The sequence below is a fragment of the Notamacropus eugenii genome, chromosome 6, assembly GCF_028372415.1.
Source record: "Notamacropus eugenii isolate mMacEug1 chromosome 6, mMacEug1.pri_v2, whole genome shotgun sequence".
In the NCBI taxonomy this organism is placed as follows: Eukaryota; Metazoa; Chordata; class Mammalia; order Diprotodontia; family Macropodidae; genus Notamacropus; species Notamacropus eugenii.
In genome coordinates, this window is record NC_092877.1 from 121,508,750 (window position 1) to 121,531,321 (window position 22,572).

General features: G+C 37.8%; 1 protein-coding gene across 4 annotated transcripts in view; it reads right to left on the reverse strand.

Annotated features, from left to right (window-relative positions):
• The window catches only part of LOC140511743 (UDP-glucuronosyltransferase 2A2-like), a 144,748-nt gene that overhangs the window by 71,256 nt on the left and 50,920 nt on the right, over positions 1-22,572 (reverse strand). For 3 of the 4 annotated variants that reach the window (XM_072620924.1, XM_072620927.1, XM_072620926.1), the window contains exons 3-6: positions 17,713-17,844; positions 12,297-12,384; positions 10,363-10,582; positions 281-3,529 (exon numbers count right to left, since the gene is read on the reverse strand). The exons of the other annotated variant lie outside the window; for it this stretch is intronic. In XM_072620924.1, coding sequence (XP_072477025.1) covers positions 3,250-3,529; positions 10,363-10,582; positions 12,297-12,384; positions 17,713-17,844 — 720 coding nt within the window. In that variant the 3' untranslated portion in view covers positions 281-3,249. Of the gene's footprint in view, positions 1-280; positions 3,530-10,362; positions 10,583-12,296; positions 12,385-17,712; positions 17,845-22,572 lie in introns of those variants that run through there. 4 annotated transcript variants of the gene reach the window in all.

The window sequence follows — 22,572 nt, forward strand, 5'->3', positions numbered from 1 at the left end:
TTAGGGAAGTGTAAAAGGATTGTCTTGCCATAGAGGGACCAAATTTGATCTGTGTCAAACACCTTTGACATCTACATATGTCAAACCATTCTGATAGTGGAAGTGCTCAATACCAGGATGTTTTCTGGAATGAATCTATTTTCTACTGGTTTTAGGTAGAATCCCATTAGCAAAGTAGGCAGATACCTAGGCAATTGACTGCTATTGTCCCAGTGAATTTAGGATTCCCCACTCCCCAACATTGAACAATACTGTTTAAAAAATACACATACCATAACAATCATTTTTAAAAAAAAAATCTTTGAAAACGAATTTACAGTACTTTTATGCATATTAATGTAAAAATCAACATACAAAGGATTTCCATTCATATATTGCTATTTCCAGTCAAGTTCAAGAAGTAACATTAATAGTGTCACAATGATATTAATTCTAAGTACGCTTTTGAAAAATGACTTTGAAAGTTATATAGGGATTTACACTTTCTAATCAAGCCAGTGCAGGGCGCTGATCCTCTGAAAGTGTATCATGTGTAGACCTTAAACTCCTCACGAGGTAGAAATACATATTACAATTGTAAAAATTCCAGCAGCAATACATATATAATATATATATATATTGTATATGCACTTTTCTCTGAAGACATAAACATATAATGCTTAATCAAAATAATTAGCACACTGATAGACAATTTAAGGAGCATTATGTAATTATTTGTCCATAAGAAGAAAAGTATAAGACTCAGAAAAATACTTGGTTAGATATGGTCTGCATGATGGTTAGAAATCTACAATGAAATAACATGCCTTGGACCATGTTCACCTTTAATTCTTAAAATTTGAAGAAAGTATAACAGATTTAACTTAGCTACAAACACTATCAAAAGATTAAACTAGAATTGTTGCAAACCCCATTGATTTTAAGGAACGGGGTTTACAAAGCACCCTTGTTTTGACAGGACAGTAAAAGTTTAATTTCTAGAGAACTAAATTCAATGCTTCCCTTCAGGGTCTTATTGCTTTGATCATGGTCTAGGAATTGATCAGTACAAATGATTTTACAAAATATAAATGCATGGTACTCATAAGATTTTTATTTTGTTATTATTTTGTTTTATTCTACTAGTGAACAATAACTTTTTCTCTTGTATTCCTTTTTACTCTAAGATACTTCCACTTTTCCCATTAGTGTTTTGGAGATAATCTCCTGAGAAGAGAAAAGCATTCTGTGTAATTCTTCTTATAAGACATAGGAGTAATTTAACTTTGCTGAAAATTTAGGTATTACTAGTCAAAATGAAATGTGGAAGAAATCTTTTAGAAATCCTTTTTAAACAGCTACTACCATTGCCATTTATTACTTTAAGTGCATCTTATGACCTTAGATCATTTGATTGGTAATTGAACAGATACTCTTTAGAAACAGAAGTTTTTGTTACTGTTTTTTATTAATTGAAGCCCAGAACTACTTACTCCTAAATTATTTTCATGAAATGTAGGGCCTTGGAAATCTTAATTAACAGAATTCGTTTTTTCAGTGATTTTTAGTTTTTTATTCTACTGAGTTTGGTGTGTAAGTCCAATTCATCTGATGACTGAGGGAATGCACTGAGGTATTCAGTGTCATTAGTTCCCTGATCTTATGCTTATCAGGAGGGTAGGGTTGAGAAGAAGAGAATGGGAGAAGATATCAGGAAAGGAAAAGCTCAAGTAGTTTACAATTAAGTTTACAATTATGCTCATTTTCTAGTCACCTATACTTGGAGTCTCCAAATCACTTTTCAGAAAAGATCTGTAAGGTGGCTAAGTGGGAGTATGCTTTCTTTTCAGAGAGATGAACCAAAGCAAATTTCCTGCTTTGAATGAAAGGAAAATTCTGCTACTTCTTTGGAAAGAAGATAATAATGAGCTTTGAACAGGAGAACGCTGAACCAAAAAGTTGATGCACATATCAAGGATACCTATGGCCACATGTGAATAGCAATTTAGTTAATAGAAAATGGGCATGAGCCATCTTGAGTTTTCAAAGCTAAGGCATATATTACAAGGAAATGTTTGATGGCAAAAGGAGGACAACGTTCTGTTATGTTCTGCCTTGGTATAAATTCCTGACAATCACAAAGCTTCTGTAAAACACCCAGAAAAATCTGTGCAGCATTTTGAGTATCCTTAAACCAAATACATACCGAAGCTATGTTGAGTTTACAATTTTGGTCCTATTTCCATTGGTGATGTTTGAGATTCAGTAGTATATTGTAAAGAAAACAGACCTTTGGGTTTGTAAATGGAGTTAAGACCTTTTGATCATTCATTCTGATGTCATAGAATAAGATAAACATTTTAAGTAGACTTGGAGGACTCTGGTCATGAAAGTTATTCTTCAGTAAGTTTCATCCATGTATCTCCACAGCCCTGACCCAGCTATGTCATAGATACTTACCAAATCAAAGTGTCAACACTGAATTCTTGGTCTTTGGACCACTTCCAGTCTTAGAGCTCCTTTCTCGTTTTGCAAATGAGGAAAGTGTTTGAACCCCACAGATATGAAACCTCATGGTCACTTAGCAAAGTTTGTAGTAGAGCTCAGATATTTGAGTTATTAGACCTAGAGCATCAAGCTATGGTTAGAAATGATTTGGGTCAAGTTTGTCCTCTTAGATCAAGATTAAAAGGTGCTTGAATGACTTTTGGAAATTATATTCTAGGGTGTGAAATAACAATTGTGGAAGTGGAAAGGACAGATAGGAGACCAAAAGAATACAATCAGGCAACCAAGATCAAGTAAAGTACAGAAGAATAATTGCATTTGAATTTTGTCTTTTTCTCCTGTACCTCGGTGTTATTTTCCAATGACTCTGGTATTGTAGTTTTCCCAGTCTACCTGGGAAAAACTTTAATATCACAAAGTAGGTAGTGAAAAGAAAAAAATCTCTCAAAGTGCTTCTTTGGGTATATATCCTATCACATTATAATTTCCACTCTGATTATTTGTGTACATGTCTTATCTTTCTACATTGATTGTAAACTCATTAAGGATGACTACTGTCTTACTTATCTTTCCATTTCCTTCTAGAATTATCTACAATGCATCACACATAATAATAGCTATGTAAATATTGCTGAATTGGGAAAAGGAGGAGTTTGTTTCAATCTCATTGCAGCTAGACTACATTATACTAAGGTGGAGATGCTCCAGGCTTCTTTCTCACCTCTTCAATACCCCAACTTTAGCCTTAGGTATCACAGGAAATTATTCTTTCTTTTGTTTCTTTCCTTTTCTACCCAACTTCCCACAGCAAAATAAGCAGCATTTGATGACTATGAAGACAACAGTTGCCACACAGGCAAGTAGGAAGCCTATCACATCCAGGGAGTAGTATTGGTACCAGGTGAGGTCATGGGAAGCAGGTCTAAGGTGCTTAGCACCTTTGTGACGCATCACAAACTCGATCCAGAAGACAGCTCGGTCTAGGGGTTTCATGGGTTGGTCATGGTGAATTCTTGATAATCTCATAGCATTCTCTTTGTATCTGAAATGGAAACATACACAAAGCAGAAGAGAGTAAGTCACTTTTTCCCTCTTGGAATATCTACAAAATGTTTACCCAGCAGATATTCCTATCAGGAGCTGGTCAAGGACACTGAACATCTTTCTAATCCAGCCACACAGTAATTCTTTATTAAAGAGAAGCAAGGGAAATGAAGTATGAACGATGTGATTTGGTGTCTGAAACTGAAAGAATTTATTCTTCTCTTCTCCTTCATCAAAAGTTGCAAAACAGATAATAGGATTCTTGTTATTTATTGATGAAGTTTTTTTTTCCTGTAGGGCATCTATTTTATGAATCATATGGGAAAAATCATCATGGGCATAGAACTGGTCAATCTCCCTTTCTAATCATATGGGAATCATTATGAGTTTTAGGAGCACCAGAAAACAGTGGAATAGCTTTAGCCCCGCACTAGTATCTACAAAATGTCAAAAGACCTAATAGGAGTATTCCATTGGGCTGAGTAGATCATCTGTGGATGATATGTATGGAAAGATATGAATTACTTCAATTTCTTTTTCTTTTCTTATTGCTACAGCTAACATTTCTAGTATCATATTGAATAGTAGTGGTGATAATGGACATTCTTGTTTTACCCCTGATCTTATTGGAAATGCATCTAGCTTATCTCCATTGCATATAATGCTTGCTGAAGGTTTTAGGTAGATACTGCTTATTATTTTATGGAAAGTTCCATTTATTCCTGTGCTCTCCAGTGTTTTTAATAGGAATGAATGTTGTATTTTGTCAAAAAGATTTTCTGCATCTATTGAGATAATGAATTCCGTTAGGTTTGTTGTTGATAGGATCAATAATACTAATAGTTTTCCTAATCTTGAACCAGCCCTGTATTCCTGGTGTGAATCCTACCTGATCGTAATGTATTTTTCTCATAATAAGTTGCTGTATTCTTTTAGTTAAAATCTTATTTAAAAATGTTGCATCTATATTCATTACACAAATTGGTCTACAATTTTCTTTCTTTCTTTTGGCTTTTCCTGGTTTAGATATCACAACCATATTTGTATTAGAAAAAGAATTTGGGAGGACTCTTTTTCCCCCAATTTTTCCAAATAGTCTATACAGTATTGGAATTAATTAATCACTTTTAAATCCATCTCACCCTGGAAATTTTTTCCTAGGGAATTCATTGAGGGCTTGTTCCATTTCTTTTTCAGAGACGGGGTTATTTAAATATTCAACTTCCTCTTCTGTTAATCTGGGCAATTTATATTTTTTTAAATAATCATCCATCTCATTTAGATTGTCAAATTTATGGGCATAAATTTGGGCAAAGTAATTTCTAGTTACTGTTATAATTTCCTCATCATTGGAGGTGAGTTCACCCATTTCATTTTTGATATTGGTAATTTGGTTTTGTTCTTTCTTTTTTTAAAATCAAATTGACCAAAGGTTTATCGATTTTATTGGTTTTTTCATAAAACCAACTCTTAGTTTTATTTATTAGTTCAATAGTTTTCTTAATTTCAATTTTATTAACCTCTCCTTTGGTTTTCAGCATTTTTAATTTGGTATTTACTTGGGCATTTTCAATTTGTTCTTTTTCGAGCTTTTTCAGTTGCATGCCTAAGTCATTGATCTCCTCTTTCTCTATTTTATTCATGTAGGCATTCAAAGATATAAAGCTTCCCCTAAGAAATGCTTTTGCAGAATCCCCTAAGATTTGGTAGGTTTCCTCATTATTGTCATTTTCTTGGGTGAAGTGGTTGATTGTTTCTATGATTTGTTGTTTAACCCATTCCTTCTTTAGTATTAGATTATTTAGTTTCCAATTGTTTTTTGGTCTATCTTTCCATAGCCTTTGATTACATGTAATTTTTATTGCATTATGATCTGAGAAGCATGCATTGAGTGTCTCTGCCTTTCTGCACTGGATTATGAGGTTTTTATGGCCTAGTACACGGTAAATTTTTGTATATGTGCCACATACTGCTGAGAAAATGATATATTCCTTTCTTTCCCCATTTAATTTTCTCCAGAGATCTATCATATCTACCTTATCCAGAGTTTTATTCACCTCCTTAATTTCTTTCTTATTTAATTTAAGGTTAGATTTATCAAGTTCAGAGAGGGGGAGGTTGAGGTCTCCATAAGTATAGTTTTGCTGTATATTTCTTCCTGTAACTCCCTTATCTTCTTTAAGTATTTGAATGCTGTATCACTTGGAGCAAATATGTTTAGTAATTGTTGGGATTGGAAGCTCAATTCCGTGTGGACGGTCTCGGGCGGGTAAAAGTGGGACTTCTAAATCTTAGAGTCTTACGAGGCCCTCCATGAACAGCGGGGGTTCGAGAAGGTCAGACTGAGCTAGCTCGGCTAGCTCGGATATTTCCGCCTCTCCCCGGGAGATACGTGATGGGTGGAGTCTCCCTGCCCTCGAGGTCGTCCCGGATTGGAGCACACCTAGTTACCTAACAGCACGGTATTGAGATGCAAACTGTGTGGCTGAAGGTTAAGTAGGATTGAGGAAGCCGGAAAGCTCTCTTAGCACGTGAGGAGCCAAGAGGACAGTAGGCTCCGCTTTCTTCTTTCCTCTCTCCCCTCCCCCTCTCTCCCCGCTTGTACTTCTACTTGCAATCCCTTAAGCTTAGCCTCCTTAGGAAATCTCCCCCTCTTCCTCCTAAGGAAGACCCCCCTGCACTTGTAACTAGACCCTGTAATAAAGCTCAACCCTTGTTCGACTCTGGAAAGTCCTTTCTCTCATATGTGCATCCGGCGTGGCCAGCCGAAGACCTCGGAGGTGAGGTAAGAAAGACTCGGGTAGCCCAATACAGGCCTCTAGGCCTGGCAAGTAATGATATTGCTTCAATGTCTATGGTGCCTTGTGGAATGGTAGTTTCCTTCCTTATCTCTTTGGATTAGATGTATTTCTGCTTTTGCTTTGTCTCAGATTAGGATTGCTACCCTTTCTTTTCTTACATCAGCTGAAGCACAGTATATTCTGCTCCAACCTTTTACCTTTACCCTGCATGTGTCCCCCATTTCAAATGTGTTTCTTGTAGACAACATATTGTTGGAGTATGGCTTTTAATCCATTCTGCTATCTGTCTCCATTTTAAGGGAGAGTTCATCCCATTCATATTCACAGTTATGATTACTATTGTGTCTTTCCCTCCATTCTCTTTCCCATCGTTTGTGCTTTTATTTCTCCCTTCTCCCTTCCCCTTCACAAAAGAGATTTAATTTTTGACCATCACTTGCTGCAGTCTTCCCTTCCTTCTTTCAGTCCCCCTACCTTTTACTGCCCTTTACCCTTACTACTTCTTTCCTCCCTTTTAGCCTCCCCTCCCCTTTGTTTCCCTCTTCCCCTCCTACTGCCTATAGAGCTAGTTAGATTTAGATACTTAATGAAGTTTGTCGTTCCTTCCTTGAACCAAATCAGATGAGAGGACCTTTCAAACAATGCTCATCTCCCTCCCCTCTTTTCCTCTACTGTAATATAAATTTATACTTCTTTCTTTGATGTAATTTACCATTTTCAGCTTCCTTGTTTTCACATTTCCTGATAAAATCCCTTTGCATGCTTAAATCACATTTTTATTATCACATCATTTACTTTATACCTGCTCCATCTCTCTATATGTATCGCCTTTATATTTCATAACAGATATACCATTCAAATATCATCTTTCCTTATAGGGAAGCAAATAGTTTGCTCAAATTGAGTAACAAGTTTTGCTTTCCCCCTGTTTACCTTTTTATGCCTCTCTTGAAACCTGTGTTTGAAGATCAAATTTTCTATTGAGTTCTGGTCTTTTTATCAGGAAGGTCTGTGAATCCCTTATTTCATTGAATGCCCATCTCCTTGCCTGAAATGTTACACTGAACTTTTATGGGTAGTTGATACTTGGTTGAAGTCCCAGCTCCTTTTCCTTACAGAATATCATATTCCAATTCCTTTGATCTTTTAGTGTAGAAGCTGCAAGGTCCTTTGTGATCCTGACTGTAGCTCCTCAATATTTGAATGGTTTCTTTCTGGCTGCTTGTGGTATTTTCTCCCTCACTTTACAGTTCTGGAATTTGGCAACAATATTTCTTGGTATTTTTCTTTGGGATCCCTTTTGGGAGGTGAACAGTGGATTCTTTTGATGACAATTTTGCCCTCTGGATCTAGCACTTCCGGGCAATTTCCCTTGATGATTTTTTGGAAGGTATTGTCCAGGGTCTTTTTTCATCATGGCTTTCAGGTAGGTGAATAATTCTTAAATTTTCCTCCTGGATCTATTTTCCAGGTCAGTTGTTTTCTCAATTAGGCATTTTACATTTTTTTCTATCTTTTCATTCTTTACACTTTGTTTGACTGATTCTTGATGTCTCATAGAGTCATTAGCTTTTACTTGCCCAATTCTAATTTTTATCAAACTATTTTCTTCAGTTAAATTTTACATCTCCTTTTCCATCTGTCCAAAGTATTCCTTTTAAGGAATTATTTTCTCCAGTTAGTTTTTGTACTTCCTTTTCCATTTGTCCAATTTTCCCAGTTAGGTTTTGTGCTTCCTTTTCCATTTGATCAGTTTTCCTTTTTAAAGAGCTGTTCTCTTCAGTGAATTCTTTTTTCATACTTTTAAAATCATTGGCCAGTTTTTCTTCTCTTTCCTTCTTCAGCTCTTCCAAGAGTGCTCTTTGTGCATGCGAGCAGTTCATAGCCCCTTCTGAAGTTTCATATGGGAATACAGTCTCAATATCAAACTCTTTGGTATTCATGTTTTGGTATTTTTCCCTATAGAAAGATTCTATGATCTTTTCCTTCCTTCTTTTCTTGGTACTCATGATGGTGAGGCTGTGTATATTGTGGTCTTTGGTTCATTCAGTTAGAAGCTAAAGAACCTGGTACTGAGCTGGCTGGTGTCAGAAAGCAATCCAGGTGAATTCTGTTTGTGTTTTCCCAGATTAGCCTGGGGCTAGCTAGTTAAGTGTGGGGGAGGGGTGTTCTGGTCACAGGCAATTTCCTGAGCTGACCTAGAGGAAAGAAAAATTCAGGGTTCGGTGATCCTGGACTGCCCTAGTGTCTTCTTATTTCCCCTGGACCACTGATGCACATCAGGGGACCTGGTGTTGGTGGTTGTGAGGCTCCACCCCACTGGAGCTCCAGATCTCCTCCTGGTTTGCTGAGGTGGTGCTATTTGGGACAGCACCAGTTTTCTGCCCCAGTAAAAGGAGTACTCCTTTGAGATTTTCCTAGTCTCATGTGCTATTGGACTGTTTGCCCCTTCTGCTAATCCCACTGTTTCAGAATTTTTCTGGGGAAATATTTTATGATTATTTCAAGGTTTATAAGGAGAGGAGGAGAGAGCATTTACTGATCATTCCACCATTTTGTCTCCTGGAAGTTCAAGTAGGTGACTTACAGATGTTTAATCTGTAGGCTGATAGTCTCAGGAGCATCTGCTGCTGATATCTGGGGCTCAGTGGCTCTCACTCATTCAGCTCTGCCAGAATCCTACCCTGGGCTATCACTCCACCATTTCACTGCTACCTCAGACCACCCTGGGGCTTTCTTGTTCAGCCCTGCCATGGTGGGGCCACACTGTGTTGTGTGCTGTATGTTCCTCCAATTCTGTGGAAAATATACTTCCTGTTGACCTTCCAGTCTGCCATGGTCTATGAATCTGCCACAGTCTGTCTCCCACTGGATCTTGCACTTCCAAAATTTGGTCTGATTCTCTTTTTTGAGGTATGTGAAGGAGTTTGTCTAAGAGCTTAGGTGAGTAGTTGCTCTTACTCTGTCATCTTGGCTCCACCCCAAAATAAATTCTTTTAAACCAAGCAAAGCAAAGCACACTTATAGCTCCTGTTATTGGAGAGGCTTAGGGTGGTGGATCATTTGATTTTGGGAATTCTGAGCTACAAAAGGGTTAAAGACAATCTGCATTAAGTATTTGAGTAAACTGTGCCCTCTTTTGTTTCTTTCTTGTTTTACCCAACTTTAGGCAGCAAAACAGGCAGCATTTAGCAAATATGAAGACAACAATCACTAAATAAGCAAGTGAGAAGACAATTATGTCCAAGGAGTAAGATGATGAGTGGCATGTCTTGGGTGCTTAGCATCTTTGTGATGCATCAAAGCTTCATCCAGAAGACAGCTTAGTCTAGGGTTTTTATGGATTGGTAAGTATCCTTGGTAAAACCTTGGGAATAGGGGACCACTAAGCTGTTTAAGAAGGGAAGAACTGGACAAGGGTAGAAATACATTGCTAAAAAGTTTCATGCTAATTAGCAATGGGGTTGGTCCTTGAGCAGCCTATATACTTCTAGCCTGAGCAAGATAGGGAGACATTCTCAAAAAAGAAAAAGAAAAACAGAGACAAAGAAGAGAAAAATAAGAAAAGAAAATAAATGCTTTGAAAATGTGACACTGAATTAACAGGATTGTAGGATCATACATTTAGGGTCCCCCCCAAATCTTAGAGATCATCTAATCCAACCTCCTAAGAGAGGTGAAATGAATTTTCCTAATGTTACACAGTGGTTCAGTCATTTCAGTCAGATTCCACTCTTTGTGACCCCATTTGATGTTTTCTTGGCAAAGATACTGGAGTGGTTTGCCATTTGTTTCTCCAGCTCATTTTTTACAGGGGAAGAAACTGAGGCAAATGGGGTGAAGTTACGCATCTAAGGTTATACAGATAGTAAAGGTCTGAGGCCAGATCTGAACTCTTGATTCCAGGCCTGGCATTCTACAAGAATTCAATCTGGTTCTTCAATTTGAAATGTTTGTTTCACTATACCAGTTCCCAGTTCTGATAGGTAAGGTGATCAGTGGTAAGAAAGCAGTGAATTATGATACTCACGAGGGGTTGTTGATGACTGTCTTCAAAGCATTAAGCATATCTGCAGTTGTCATTGTATGAAAGTCTACTTCAACAGCTGCTCCCTTAGCCTTCATGTGAGCGATGTTATCAGGCTGATCACCAAACATGGGCACACCTATCATGGGAACTCCATGATAGATAGCTTCATAGATTCCATTGGTTCCACCATGAGTGATAAAAGCCTTGGTTTTGGGATGACCTAGGATAGAAACAGAAGGAAAAGGGATCAGTTTAATTAAGTTATGATGGATTTAAAAAAACAGAAGAAAGAATGGAGATCATAAGTCATTGAGGCAGTGACATTAATGTAACAACCTGGTATAAAAGTGGAATCACTTGAAACTTTGAATGTGTTAGGGAAGAACATGAGGTAATGTCTACATGTTGATCTCTGGCTACAGTTATGATTATTAAGCAAAGGAACTGAAGGTGGACCCCAAAAATCTTACATTGCATCTCTTAATGAATGTTTAAAGAATGTGCACAGAGAGAACCAGAGAAGAAAGTCCTCTTTTTTAGGAGAGCCTCTGAAAAATTGCCCTTCCTTGTCATGGATTTTCCTGATAGACTATTTCTGTGGCAACCCACTCACCTCTATTTCTCTGAACACAACAAGAACACACAAAGCAGGTCGCTTTGAACTTTCACTCACATTAATCAACTAAATTCTTAGTTGTTATTCTAACATAAGTAAATAGGAAGGTTGAAACTTTACCAGATCTGTTTACTCTCTTTTTGTTGTGAACCTGTCATAATTTATTCCCACATGTTCCCACAACTTGAGATTCCTGAAAAGGTTGAAAGAATCTATAGACTTAATTCTTAGAGTAATTTTTCTAGAAGGATTTGAACGTCTCATTACAGAGGTTCATAATCTTTTTTGGTGTGTGTTATGGATACCTTTGGCAGTCTCGTTAAACCTATGGCCTGGTTATCAGAATAATGTTTTTTAAAGCATAAACTATCTGAAGAATACAAGGGAAACCAGTGATATTTAATTACCAGTTATCCCATATTTAAGAAAAAAACTAAGTTAAAGATCCTTTAACTCTTTATCCAAATGTTCTACCATTTTGATCTGTCCATAAGATCACAGACTTAGAACTACAAGGGGTCTCAGAACTCACGTAGTCCAAGAGCCTCTTATTTTACACATGAAGAACTTAAATAACTTATGAAGGCTAAAGCTAGTTCATAGGAACTCCAGATTTGAATCTAGATCCCTTAACCCCAAATGCAACATATTGCCACTGTATCATGCTGCCTTTAGTATAGTAGAGGCTGAGACTAGCAGCAGACCTGTTGATGGTTTAATAATTCAGTAAATTACAGTCATTATCTTCATTTAAGTTATCTACTTTCAGAAAGATTGGAATCTTTTGGGGACCCTTTCCCCCCTTAGGCTGTAAGAGAGAGGAAACACCTGGGAAAGGCTAGCTGAATTTCATAACTCTTTGTATTTAATTTGCAATCTTCTGTCAACCTGATCAATTATTTCACTTCTTTTTAGAGTGCCTTAGACTTTTAGGGTGTCACTGATAACTTTGATAAAGAATGAATATATAACTTAATTCATTCAGTTTTTTTTAAATACCTTATGTCAATGCACTGTCCTTGAATTAACCTTCATACAATATCAGACCTATGATTTCTTAGGTGTAAGAATTTCTTCCACTAAAACACTAAAACTAAAATCTTTTTATTGCTTAGTTATAGAGTTGCTTAAGGCTCATAGTGATAAGTCATTAGTCCAGAGACCCAGGAGAATTTTCATCAATACTTCATTTGGAAAAGCGATCCAGCACTGACAATGAGGTTCATAGAGCAGATGGACATCTCCCTCACCCAACAATGGAAGAGAACCAAGAAGAGAAGATTTAATTAATTTCACTGTTTCTACTCCATAGTCTCACCAAGAAGATCATTCTGAGGAATCCAGTCATAGGTTCTGGTATTTGGACCTAATGTGTCTGGCTTCTTTCCTTGGTATCTCCATAGAACCTTTCAAAATGAAAGAAAAAAAAGTGCAATGTGTCTAGAATCATAAAACTAAAATCAGAAAGACCTTCAATGAGAATCTAGTCCAACCTTCTTGTTTCATAACTGAGGAAAATTAGGCCTCAAAATGTAGGTGGTGAGTACATTTAAAGCATTAGCTACCAATGCTACTCTGTATCTATCCTTTGTAAAGAACTTCCATAAATATTCTATTAAGAAGGTCATTGTTGTCATTTCCATTCCCATTTAATAGATGAGAAAATTGTAGTAACCCAGAGAGGGCAGGGGATGAACATAGAATTTAAGGCACCTTCCCTGAGTCAATTGACAGAATTGGATTAGAATAGACAGGACAAATATTAAACTTACAAAAAAATGTATTCTGCGGGTCATCCTGGCTCTCAACATTAAAATTCAGCATTGCCTAGGAAATGGATTTGCTTTAATGTTGGTTGAGAAAAACTTATATTCACCTTCTTCGGAAAATATTTTCTTAACCATATCCAATTCAGCAAGCATGTTATATACATGCAAAACACCAGTTAGGTGCTGTTGAATGCAAATAAAAGGCAGTCTCTGGCCCCAAGGAGCCTACAACAACCTTCTGGTGGATGCAATACATATCCAAATGAGTAAAAAAACAAACAAGGAATTAAAGTGAGAAGATAAATGAACAGGTTACTACTAGGGGAGATCAGGGAAGGCTTCATAGAAGAGGTAGTTCCTGAACTGAGCCTTGAAAGAAAATAAGGATTCTGAAAGGAAATAATGAAAAGGCACAGGAGATGGCTAAAGTTGTGAAGCAGCAAGACAGAATTCCAGGTTCAGGGAAAAGCTAGAAATTCAGTTTGGAATTTAGCATGTGGGAAGGTAGAAAAGCAGATTGGAACTAAATCATGGATAGCTTTAAATGCCAGCCTGAAGAGTTGGTATTTTATCTTAGAGGCAATAAGGAGCCAGTGAAGAATTTTGAGCAGCAGAGTAGCATGATCAGAAATGTGCTTCAGGAAGATTATTAGGGTAGGGGATTATGAATTGAAGAGAGATAACCTGAAAACAAGAAAAATAGAGCCATACCATGTGGTGCAATGGAAAGAATATTGAACTTGAGCTAGTCAAATACTAGCTCAGACTCTAACTGTGTGACTGGGCATGTCTGAATCATTTTATTCTTCTGTGAAATGAGGCTAATACTTGCGCTATCTACTGCAGTGGGAAATACTGGAGTGAAATTCATTCTTTGTAGAAAGATAAGATAACTTTATTCAGAATTACATTTTGACTGCAATTTCAGGATTCTTTTTACAATGTCAAAAGGAATCACAAAGTTCTAGAATCTCAGATTTAGAAGGGACCGTGGTGGACATTTAATTCATTTTAGTCTGTCTTCTCTCCAATTTACCTGACTGACAATGGTCAGCCCATCTTTGCTTGAAGAACTCTGGTTCTTCAACCTACCATCCTCCAAAAGCACTCCAGTTTTGGATAGCACTAATTGCAAGTGAAACAAACAGTGTTTTTCATTTTAAGCATCCATGTGCCTTTTTGCATCTTAGTCCTATCCTCTGACATCCGACAAAATGAAAGTATAGCAATGTTGTAAGATTGCTGAATTTTAGATCTGGAAAGAATCTTAGAGATCATCTGGTCTAACCCTCTCATTTGATAGAGGAGGAAAATGAAGCCCCAGTTTCTCAGATCACTCCCTTACTAAGTGGCAAAGACTCGATTTAAGTCCAGGTAATCTGAGTTTGAATCCAGGGCTCTTTCCCACCACACTGCCTCCTTCCTGCTATTTCTGCCTACCATATTGCTTTCAGGGACTGAGCTTGAAAACAGGGAACTGAGAAGGAAAGGCCAGGTAGAAGGTATTTGACACTGGAGAAAGTAGTGTATTTATCAATTCTCCATTCAGCTAAATTCTATTACAATGGAAATCTAAAGGATAAGAAATCCCCAGTGGTCAGTATTAAGTAATGCTGGGAAAATAAGTGGGACCCAAATTGTGGACAGCTTTAAAGGCTGAGTCTGAGTATGGAGAGGCTGTATTTTACCTTAGAGACAATAGGGAGCTAGGATTTTGAGCAGGGGAAGTTCTATGACACCAAAAATACTGGAATAGCTCCTTTGAGATGGTTTTCATAGAATGTATGCTCACCTGCCTTGTTCATTACCCCAAACAGTCATAGATTCCTGGAATGTTAGAGCTGGAGTGGGTCTTAGTTTTACAGATGAGGATATTTGTTGGGGGTGTAAGCTCAGTTTTCATGTGGACAGTCTCGGGCAGGTAAAAGTGAGGACCTCTAAACCTCAGAGTTCTCACGAGGGCCCCCAGTGAACAGCTGGGAATTGAGGCATGAAATACGGGCTATCTAGTGCATTTCCACCTCTTCTCAGTGGGAAACTTGCTGGGGAGAGCATCCCACCCTTGAGATTGGTCTGTGGTCTGAGCACACCTGTTGTTAATTAGCTAGGGGCTGAGAGCTCGCACGGTATTCACGTACAAACTATGCAGCGGGAGAACTTAAGTAGGGACAGGAAAGCCTGAAGGCCTTCTTCTGGATGCGGAGTCCCCTCTGGGGGCTCTTCGTGCTGAGGGGCCCTTGGAGGGAAGAGGGTCCCTTCCCTCTTCCACTCCCATTCTCTTGCTGTATGATCCTTGTCCCTTGGGAGGAGGAGGATTCCTCTCACCTAAGGAATAACTCACCTGCATATGCATATGTAACTTAAGACCCTGAATAAAGCCTAACCCTTGTTTGACTCTGGAAAGTCTCTTCTCTCAATACGTTTATCCAGTTGGCCTCCGAAGACCTCAACGAAAGGTAAGTAGACTCGGGTAGCTCTCGGCCTCTAGGCCGAACAGATATTGAGTCAACAGGGTTATTCTATTGATAAGGTTGTTTTTCCTTTAGGAAACATCCAGTTTCCTTTTTCAAATTCATGTTTCTATTTTAAGGTCTAAAATAAATAAGGTCTAAATAAATAATTTAATATAAATAGACATACAGAGACAGATATATAATGTGATACGCAGTTGACATATTGAATGGTTTTACTGAACTACTTTTTCTTTTTTAGTCATTGTTGCAAGGCACAGATCACCGAGAAGGGGAAGAGATGGAATATATTTGGGAGTCAACTGACTTAAAATCAAAAGATATAAATAAAATAATTTTGAAAAGAACACATGGGCCATCTTGATCAGAGCAGGATAATATTCAGCACCAAATGATTTTTCTTTCTGTTGTTGTCTTAGAAAGACTTGGAAGTTAAAACAGTGATAGAAGTGATGATGATTGATTCTAACACCTTGAGATTGCAGAAATTAAAAAAAAATTAATTTTTTACATTACTTACATTTCTCTCATAATCTTTTCCATTTGCCTTCCACAAAGTCATTTCTTATCAAAAATAATTTTTTAAGAAGAAGAAAAAGGGGGGAAAAATCAACAAAACCAATTAACACATTGAAAAAGAATCTGATGTTATATGCAATACTCCCTGGGCTAAGCGAGTTGCATAGGGTCACATAGGTAGTAAATATCCGAGGGCCTGACTCCAGGACCAGTGCTCTAACCACTGTGGCTCTCAGTTTTCTAGAGTCAAACAGAATACCTCAGAGAAAAGGCTTCAACCCAAGTTATACTGAATCCAAGTATTAAGAGCCCCTCCAAGTAGCTCTCTAGTTACCCTACCTCTGTATATAGTTTTACAGTATGCTTTCACAAACAGTAGTTACATATAATGAATTTTAATATGTTAGGGTACAGAAACTAGAGGAAATAATCCTTTACTTTTCAATTTCACTTCATACAGTGCTTTAATTGTAAAACTCAGTTCTAACAAGCTAAATGTTTTCTGCTAGTGAAGGAGAGATACCCAAAACTCATTGAGGAAAAAAAAACCTAAAATCAACAACCACAAATTCACTTCAGCCATTACGATAATGACAAAGGAAACTAGTGTATTAGGTACTTTATCCAGTGAAACAATATTTTGTTATTTGGCAGCAAGTAATAGCAGGAAAGTAGAAAAATACTCACCAGCATCACTCACATCTTTCCCTAAGTTGATTCGCATACAAATTAGGGTCATTATGAGTTCTAACAGGAAATTTCAAGGCTTCACAGTTTCTTTGCAGTTTTGCTAAGGAGAGTACTCAGAATGATTTTAAATGACAGATTTTTTATTGGGACTTAAAGGAGTTTTCTGACCATACCTCTAATGATAGTTAAGCTAAGGAGGTACCTCATCAGCCTCTTTGCTCTCCTGGTCCCCTTCTTACTCTACCTGCCATCTCCCTTCACCCTCTTTCCTGCCACTTAAACCTCTCCCCATTCACCTGTACTTCTCTATCCTCCTCATCCATGATCTTAATTTCTTCTTCCTTGCTATCCCCTCCTAGTATATTGGGATTAGAATCAAAGGACCTGGGTTTAAATTCTCACTCAGTTACTCATTTCCTTGGTAACCTTGGGCTAGCCCTGTCATTTCTTTCATTATCTGTTTCTTCATCTGTAAGATGAAAGGTCTGACTACATAAGGCCAGTCTCTAAGGTTCCTTCCAAGTCTAAGTCTGTGACCTCTGATCTTTCCTTTGTTCTCCCTGAACCCTCAGGTTCTCTCCTTCTTCTCTGGTTACCTCCCTCCCCTGTCCAAACTCTCCATCATCTTCTGGCCTCCTCCAGTCTCTCTCCATTCATTTGGTCTCCTCACTACCTTTTGTTCTCCTCCAGGACCCTCTGATCTGCTTCTCTTTCCTCTTCAATGTTCTTCCTTCTTCTCCTCACTCCCCTCTTCTTTCTCTGCTCCTCATGTCTGCTCTGTTGTTCCACATTCCACTTATATTCCCTGCAACCCCCATTGTTCTTTCCAGTGAGATTCTAGTCACCAACCCTTGAGATTTCTTTTCCATCTTCATAGGCTTGGACCTCTCTGTGCCTTTATGTGCACTAATAGCCATGCCCAATTTCTGGATTCTCCATTCACCCTTGGCATCAGGGGACAGCAATCTGGTAGTTATGTGACACTGAGTTTCCAGTTCTCCCTAATCTCGGTGCCCTCCTTCTGAGATTATCTATAATTTATTTTATTTATTCATGTAGCAGCTAGGTGGCACAGTGGACACAACACTGGGCTTGGAATCAGGAAGACTCACTTACCTGGGTTCAAATTTGGTCTCAGACACTTGTTAGCTGTGTGACCCTGTGCAAGTCACCTAACCCCAATTGCTTCCCCAAATTTTTAAATAGATAATCTTGCTAAGCAGGCACTCTTTCTAAATTTCAAATAGACCAAGGTAGCAGAAGAAGTTTGTCTCCTTTCTCTCACCTTCTGTGGAATCTGGGCAAGAGCTGCAGCAATCAGGTTGCCCTTTTCCTCTGGTAGGTTTTTGAGCATTGACCCAAGAGAAAATACCACAATCCCATGTTCCCCAGAGCTCTGGACAAATTTTTCCATTTCCTGTAAAGTAAAGATTTATCATGAATCAGATGGAGAGTAACAGCATACAAAAAATCATTCACTTTAGTTCTATCAAAGTAATGAACATTTATGAAGTAACAAGTCTGTATTAAGCATAATGTGTATTTACCTCTGAAGTCTTCTTCTGATGCCTTATGGGTATGTTCTGCATATTCAGACTATGCTAGCTTGCTGAAAGGGCTTCAGATAAGGGCTTCATGAGGTCATTCACATACCAATCTAGCTGTGTTTGCAGAAGTTCATTATCAGGGTTGGCTGCCTTTGATTCTTGACAATTATTGATGGTCACAGCAATTCAATCAAAGATTGCCTACTGAAGTGTAGAGAAGCTGTTTGCCAAAGGGAGCATAGACAGCTCTTGTGAAGGATTGACGAACTACAATGAGAAGCCCTGTGTGAGGCTCTAGAGCTGTAAAGCATGGAAAGTCAGAGTTGGAAGGGACTTCAGAGTTCAGTATGGACCTGAATAGGAATCCTATCACATAAGGCAAGTGGTTATCCATTCTCTTTTCTCTAAGAAGGAAGTTGATAGAGCAGTGGACCTGGAGTCTGGAAATCCTGAATTCAGAATCAACTTAAGACACTTCTTAGCTTTGTGGCCCTGGGAAAGTCACTTAGCCTCTGCTATGCTTTAGTCTCCTAATCTGCAAAATGGGGATCATAATAACATCTCCTTCTCAGGTTTGTTTTGAGGATAAAATTGTAGAATTTATGAAATGTTATGTAAATACTTGCTATTCAAAGTCAATGACCCCTGCTCTTCAGGCATCTAAAATCTCACTGGGGAGGCAAGACAGATCCCAAAAGTCAGATACAAAATCAAATATATAATTATAAAGCAGGGTTATAAACAAAGTGCTATCAGAAATCTAAAAAGGGAGAAATTATTTCTGGTTAGAGGAAATAGGAAGTACTTCATGGAGAGGTAAAACTTGTACACACAGCACAGCCACACAGTGACTGACTCATTACTAAAATGTGACCTTTAAAGAACAATCATGGTAGAATTAAAACAAGGTGGGGCTATAGAGCAGGGGGTTTAGTCTAGTGTCTATGAACTTGTATTTTAAAATATATTTTGATAACTCTTTTGCTCAGGCTAAAAGTAAAATGGTTGTTAATAGGCCAGTCACACTGCTGATGGGCACAGGAACATTGACATTTTTTCTTTCTAACTTGGACCAATTTGCCATTAGGCAGCCTGGTGACTCCCCTATATATTCGTATAAGACTTACTATGGACACCAAGAATTCTTGAACTCAGGTGACCTGCTAGACTTCAGTTTTCCCTGTAGCAGAGATTACTGGTAAATGCCACAATCCTTAACTAATAACTATATTTCAATAAAAATGGTTTCTTTACTGTTCTATGTATTTTATTTTACATATTTATATATTTTATTATTTAAAAACATTATTCTGAGAGGGGATCCATTGGTTTCACCAGGCTGTCAAGAGGATTCACAACACCAAAAAAGGTTAATATAAGTGCTATACAGCACTTTTGTTCAAGAAACTGCAATTCAAAGGGGGTACCCATCAACTGGGGAATGACAGAACAAATTATGGTATGTGTATGTGTAAATATGTATGTGTACACACATATATATATATATATGCATAATGGAATATTACTGATATAATAGACCTGATGAAGAGTATTATTTCAGAAAAACTGGGAAGATCTCTAAGAACTGACGGTGAAAAAAGTGAGTCAGGAAAGCAATTTATGCTACGACAACAACCTTATATAGAGAAGGCATTCTGATCAAAGCAATGACCAATCAGGATTCCAGAGGACAAATGATTAGACATACTACCAACCTCCTGCCATAGATGCGGTGGACTCTGGGTATAAATTGAAGAACCTAGTTTTTTAACATTGCCAAAGTGAGGGATTTGTTTTTCTCGACTGTACTTATTTGTGACAAGGGATTTATTTTTCTTTTCTTTTTTATAGTGAGGGAGTGGAAGTGGGAGAGAAGACAGATTTTTGTTCATTTAAAAATATATTGAAAAATTTAAAAACTCCTGTTGAGGAGGGAACATGAAGTTCAATTGTGGCCATAAAATTAATCTTGTTTTACAGTTTCACTGTGTACAATCCTTGTATATACAGAGTGGCCAGGAGTTAAACATCACTGGGGATTAGGATATTAACTTTCTGTTTGCTCTCCCTGGTTTGCATTACTTTTAAGATAATTTACCTTTGAGTATATTCTATGCATACCCATTCTATATAGAACATATAGTCCTACCTCGGGCAAAGACAAAAGGCCAGTTTTATAGGTTCCTGGGGTGAGTAGCAGAGTCAAAGGAGCTGCAGTATTGTCAGGATCATGGTCTCTGCGAATATGCAGATTTCTCACAGGCAGAGTTCAAAAGTAGCTATGCTGACGTTCACTTCAGCATGGTTTTGTAAAAAATATAACATGAAAAACCATTTAAAGAGTTAAGACTTCAGCTTAAGATCTGCCTTTGATATTTCCTAATCTTGTTACCCTGGGTAAATCATTTACCTCATCTTGTCTTATCCTGCAGAACCAACCTTCTATTTTATTTGTTTTGTGCTTTTAAAAAGTTTACAGATCATTCTTCTTGGATGAGAAAAGAGGGGCAAAATCAAAACTAAGCAATTTTCTTCTCTCTTTGGTCAGCCCTCATTGTCCTTTCCCCTTCAAGCAGTAAGGAGTCCTATCTCTTTTTTGTTAACTCTTAGAATTCTGGTCATTTACCTCATTCTGAGATTCAGCCCTTCTGATATTGTTCTTATATGGCTATGCTGTCCTTACATACTTATCCTATTATCCTCTTACCTGCTTTCCTCCTCCCCACCTCTTGCACGTCTTTAAAAAAATCTAAGTTGTTTCATACACGTGCTGCTTTGAATGATTTCCCCTTTTCCTTGATTTCTCACTGTCTCTCACCCACCAATATTCAATTAGTTTCTGGGTCTCATCAATTCTGCTTTCACAACATGTTTTCCATCTTTCCCCTTCTCTCTTCTCCACCAGTCTAGTTCAGGTCCTTATCACCTCCTACCTTTACTGCAACTGGTGCTCCCTTTTCTACTCTCTCTCCTTTGTTATTAATCAATTTTCAACAAAACAATGTCATTCCTCTGCTTAAAAACTGACTTCCTAGTTTCTCTAAAATAAAATGAAAATTTTGTATTTTGATATTCAAAGTCTTTCACAATCTGGCCTCAATCTTCTGTTCCAGTCTTCCTTTCTCTCTTTCATGTGCTTTATAATCTAGCAACTATAAATAAAGTGCAAGAGAAAGCGGTCTAAAACTTAAAGAGCACATGTGGCTACAGTTCCTGCAAATCCTTTGGCTTTCAGGAGCCCTTTTGATGTTTCCCTTAGAAATGTTTTCTTTGTTTTTCTTCTGAGTTTTTCAAAGAACCTTGAATCTCTGTAAAGTTTGTCCTTGACTCCTAATGTAGATGCTGACATCGCTTGTTCTGGGGACTGTGCCAGGTCACTGAATGGAAATCCAAAATCCTTGGGACCCTCTGAGGCTCCCACAGCACTTCTCTAGCCAAAAATGGTCAGGAGGAGATCTCTGTATGGCAAGGTATTCTCTATCTCTTCAAGAGATTACGCCTCAGATGTGGCTCTTCCTCCTCTCTACTACCACCCACATCTTGGCCTCTGAACTGGTTTTCTATTTTACAGAAGACCCACATAGTATGATCAGCCTCTCACACAATCAAATCAGGTGCTGCAGTGAATAGAACACTGGGCCAGTAGCCAGGGAGACAAGTTCAAATCCACCCTCAGACACTTACTACCTTTGTAACTTTGGACCAGTCACTTAAACCCTTTCTGCCTCAGTTTCCTCACCTATAAAATGGGCATAGTGATAGCACCTGTCTTCCAGGGGTATTGTGAAAATCAAATGAGATAATATTTGTAAAGCACTTAGCATAGATCCTGGCACATAGTCAGTGCTATATCAATGCCTGGATTGATTGCTGTTCTTGTTATTATTATTTTACCAACAGAGGTAGTTAGGTCTTATTCATACTTAAAGAATACCTGATAAATGTGTCAGAGCATAGCATCTTATTTAATTTAACTGAGGATAATTTACATGTATGAGAACATGACATCTCATCACAGTTTAAATGGGGAAAGATGGTTTGATTGATTTATTAACTCAAATCCTGTTACACTTATTTTATTGCTTTTTTGAAAACATCATAGTTCTAACATAATTTTCACTTCCTCCCTGAACCAAAATCCTTTAAAACCTCCTTTGTTATTAAAAAAAGCAATCAAAAATTCATGTCTGTCCACATTAGCCACATCTAGAATCCAAAACCTTCCCTTCTTTATTTAGGAGAAGGGAGGAAATAAATTTTCATTTTCAGTGTCTCCATAACTGTAACACATACACAATAAAAAGAAAATCAGAAATCAAATGAAGAGCTAGACCAGGGGTCTCCTTAGTCCCAGCTCTGTATGCTCTTGAGGCATCTGATGGTACATAGAGTGCTGGGCCTAGAGTCAGGAAGTCCAGAGTTCAAACTTGACCTCAAAGACTTGTTAGTTTAGTGACCCTGGGCAAGTCATTTTACCTCTCTCTACGTTAGTTTCTTGAACTGCAAAAGAGGAATAATACTGTCACCTACCTTCCAGAATTGTGAGGATAAAAGGAGATTTTATTTGTAAATCATTTCACACAATTTCTGGCACATAG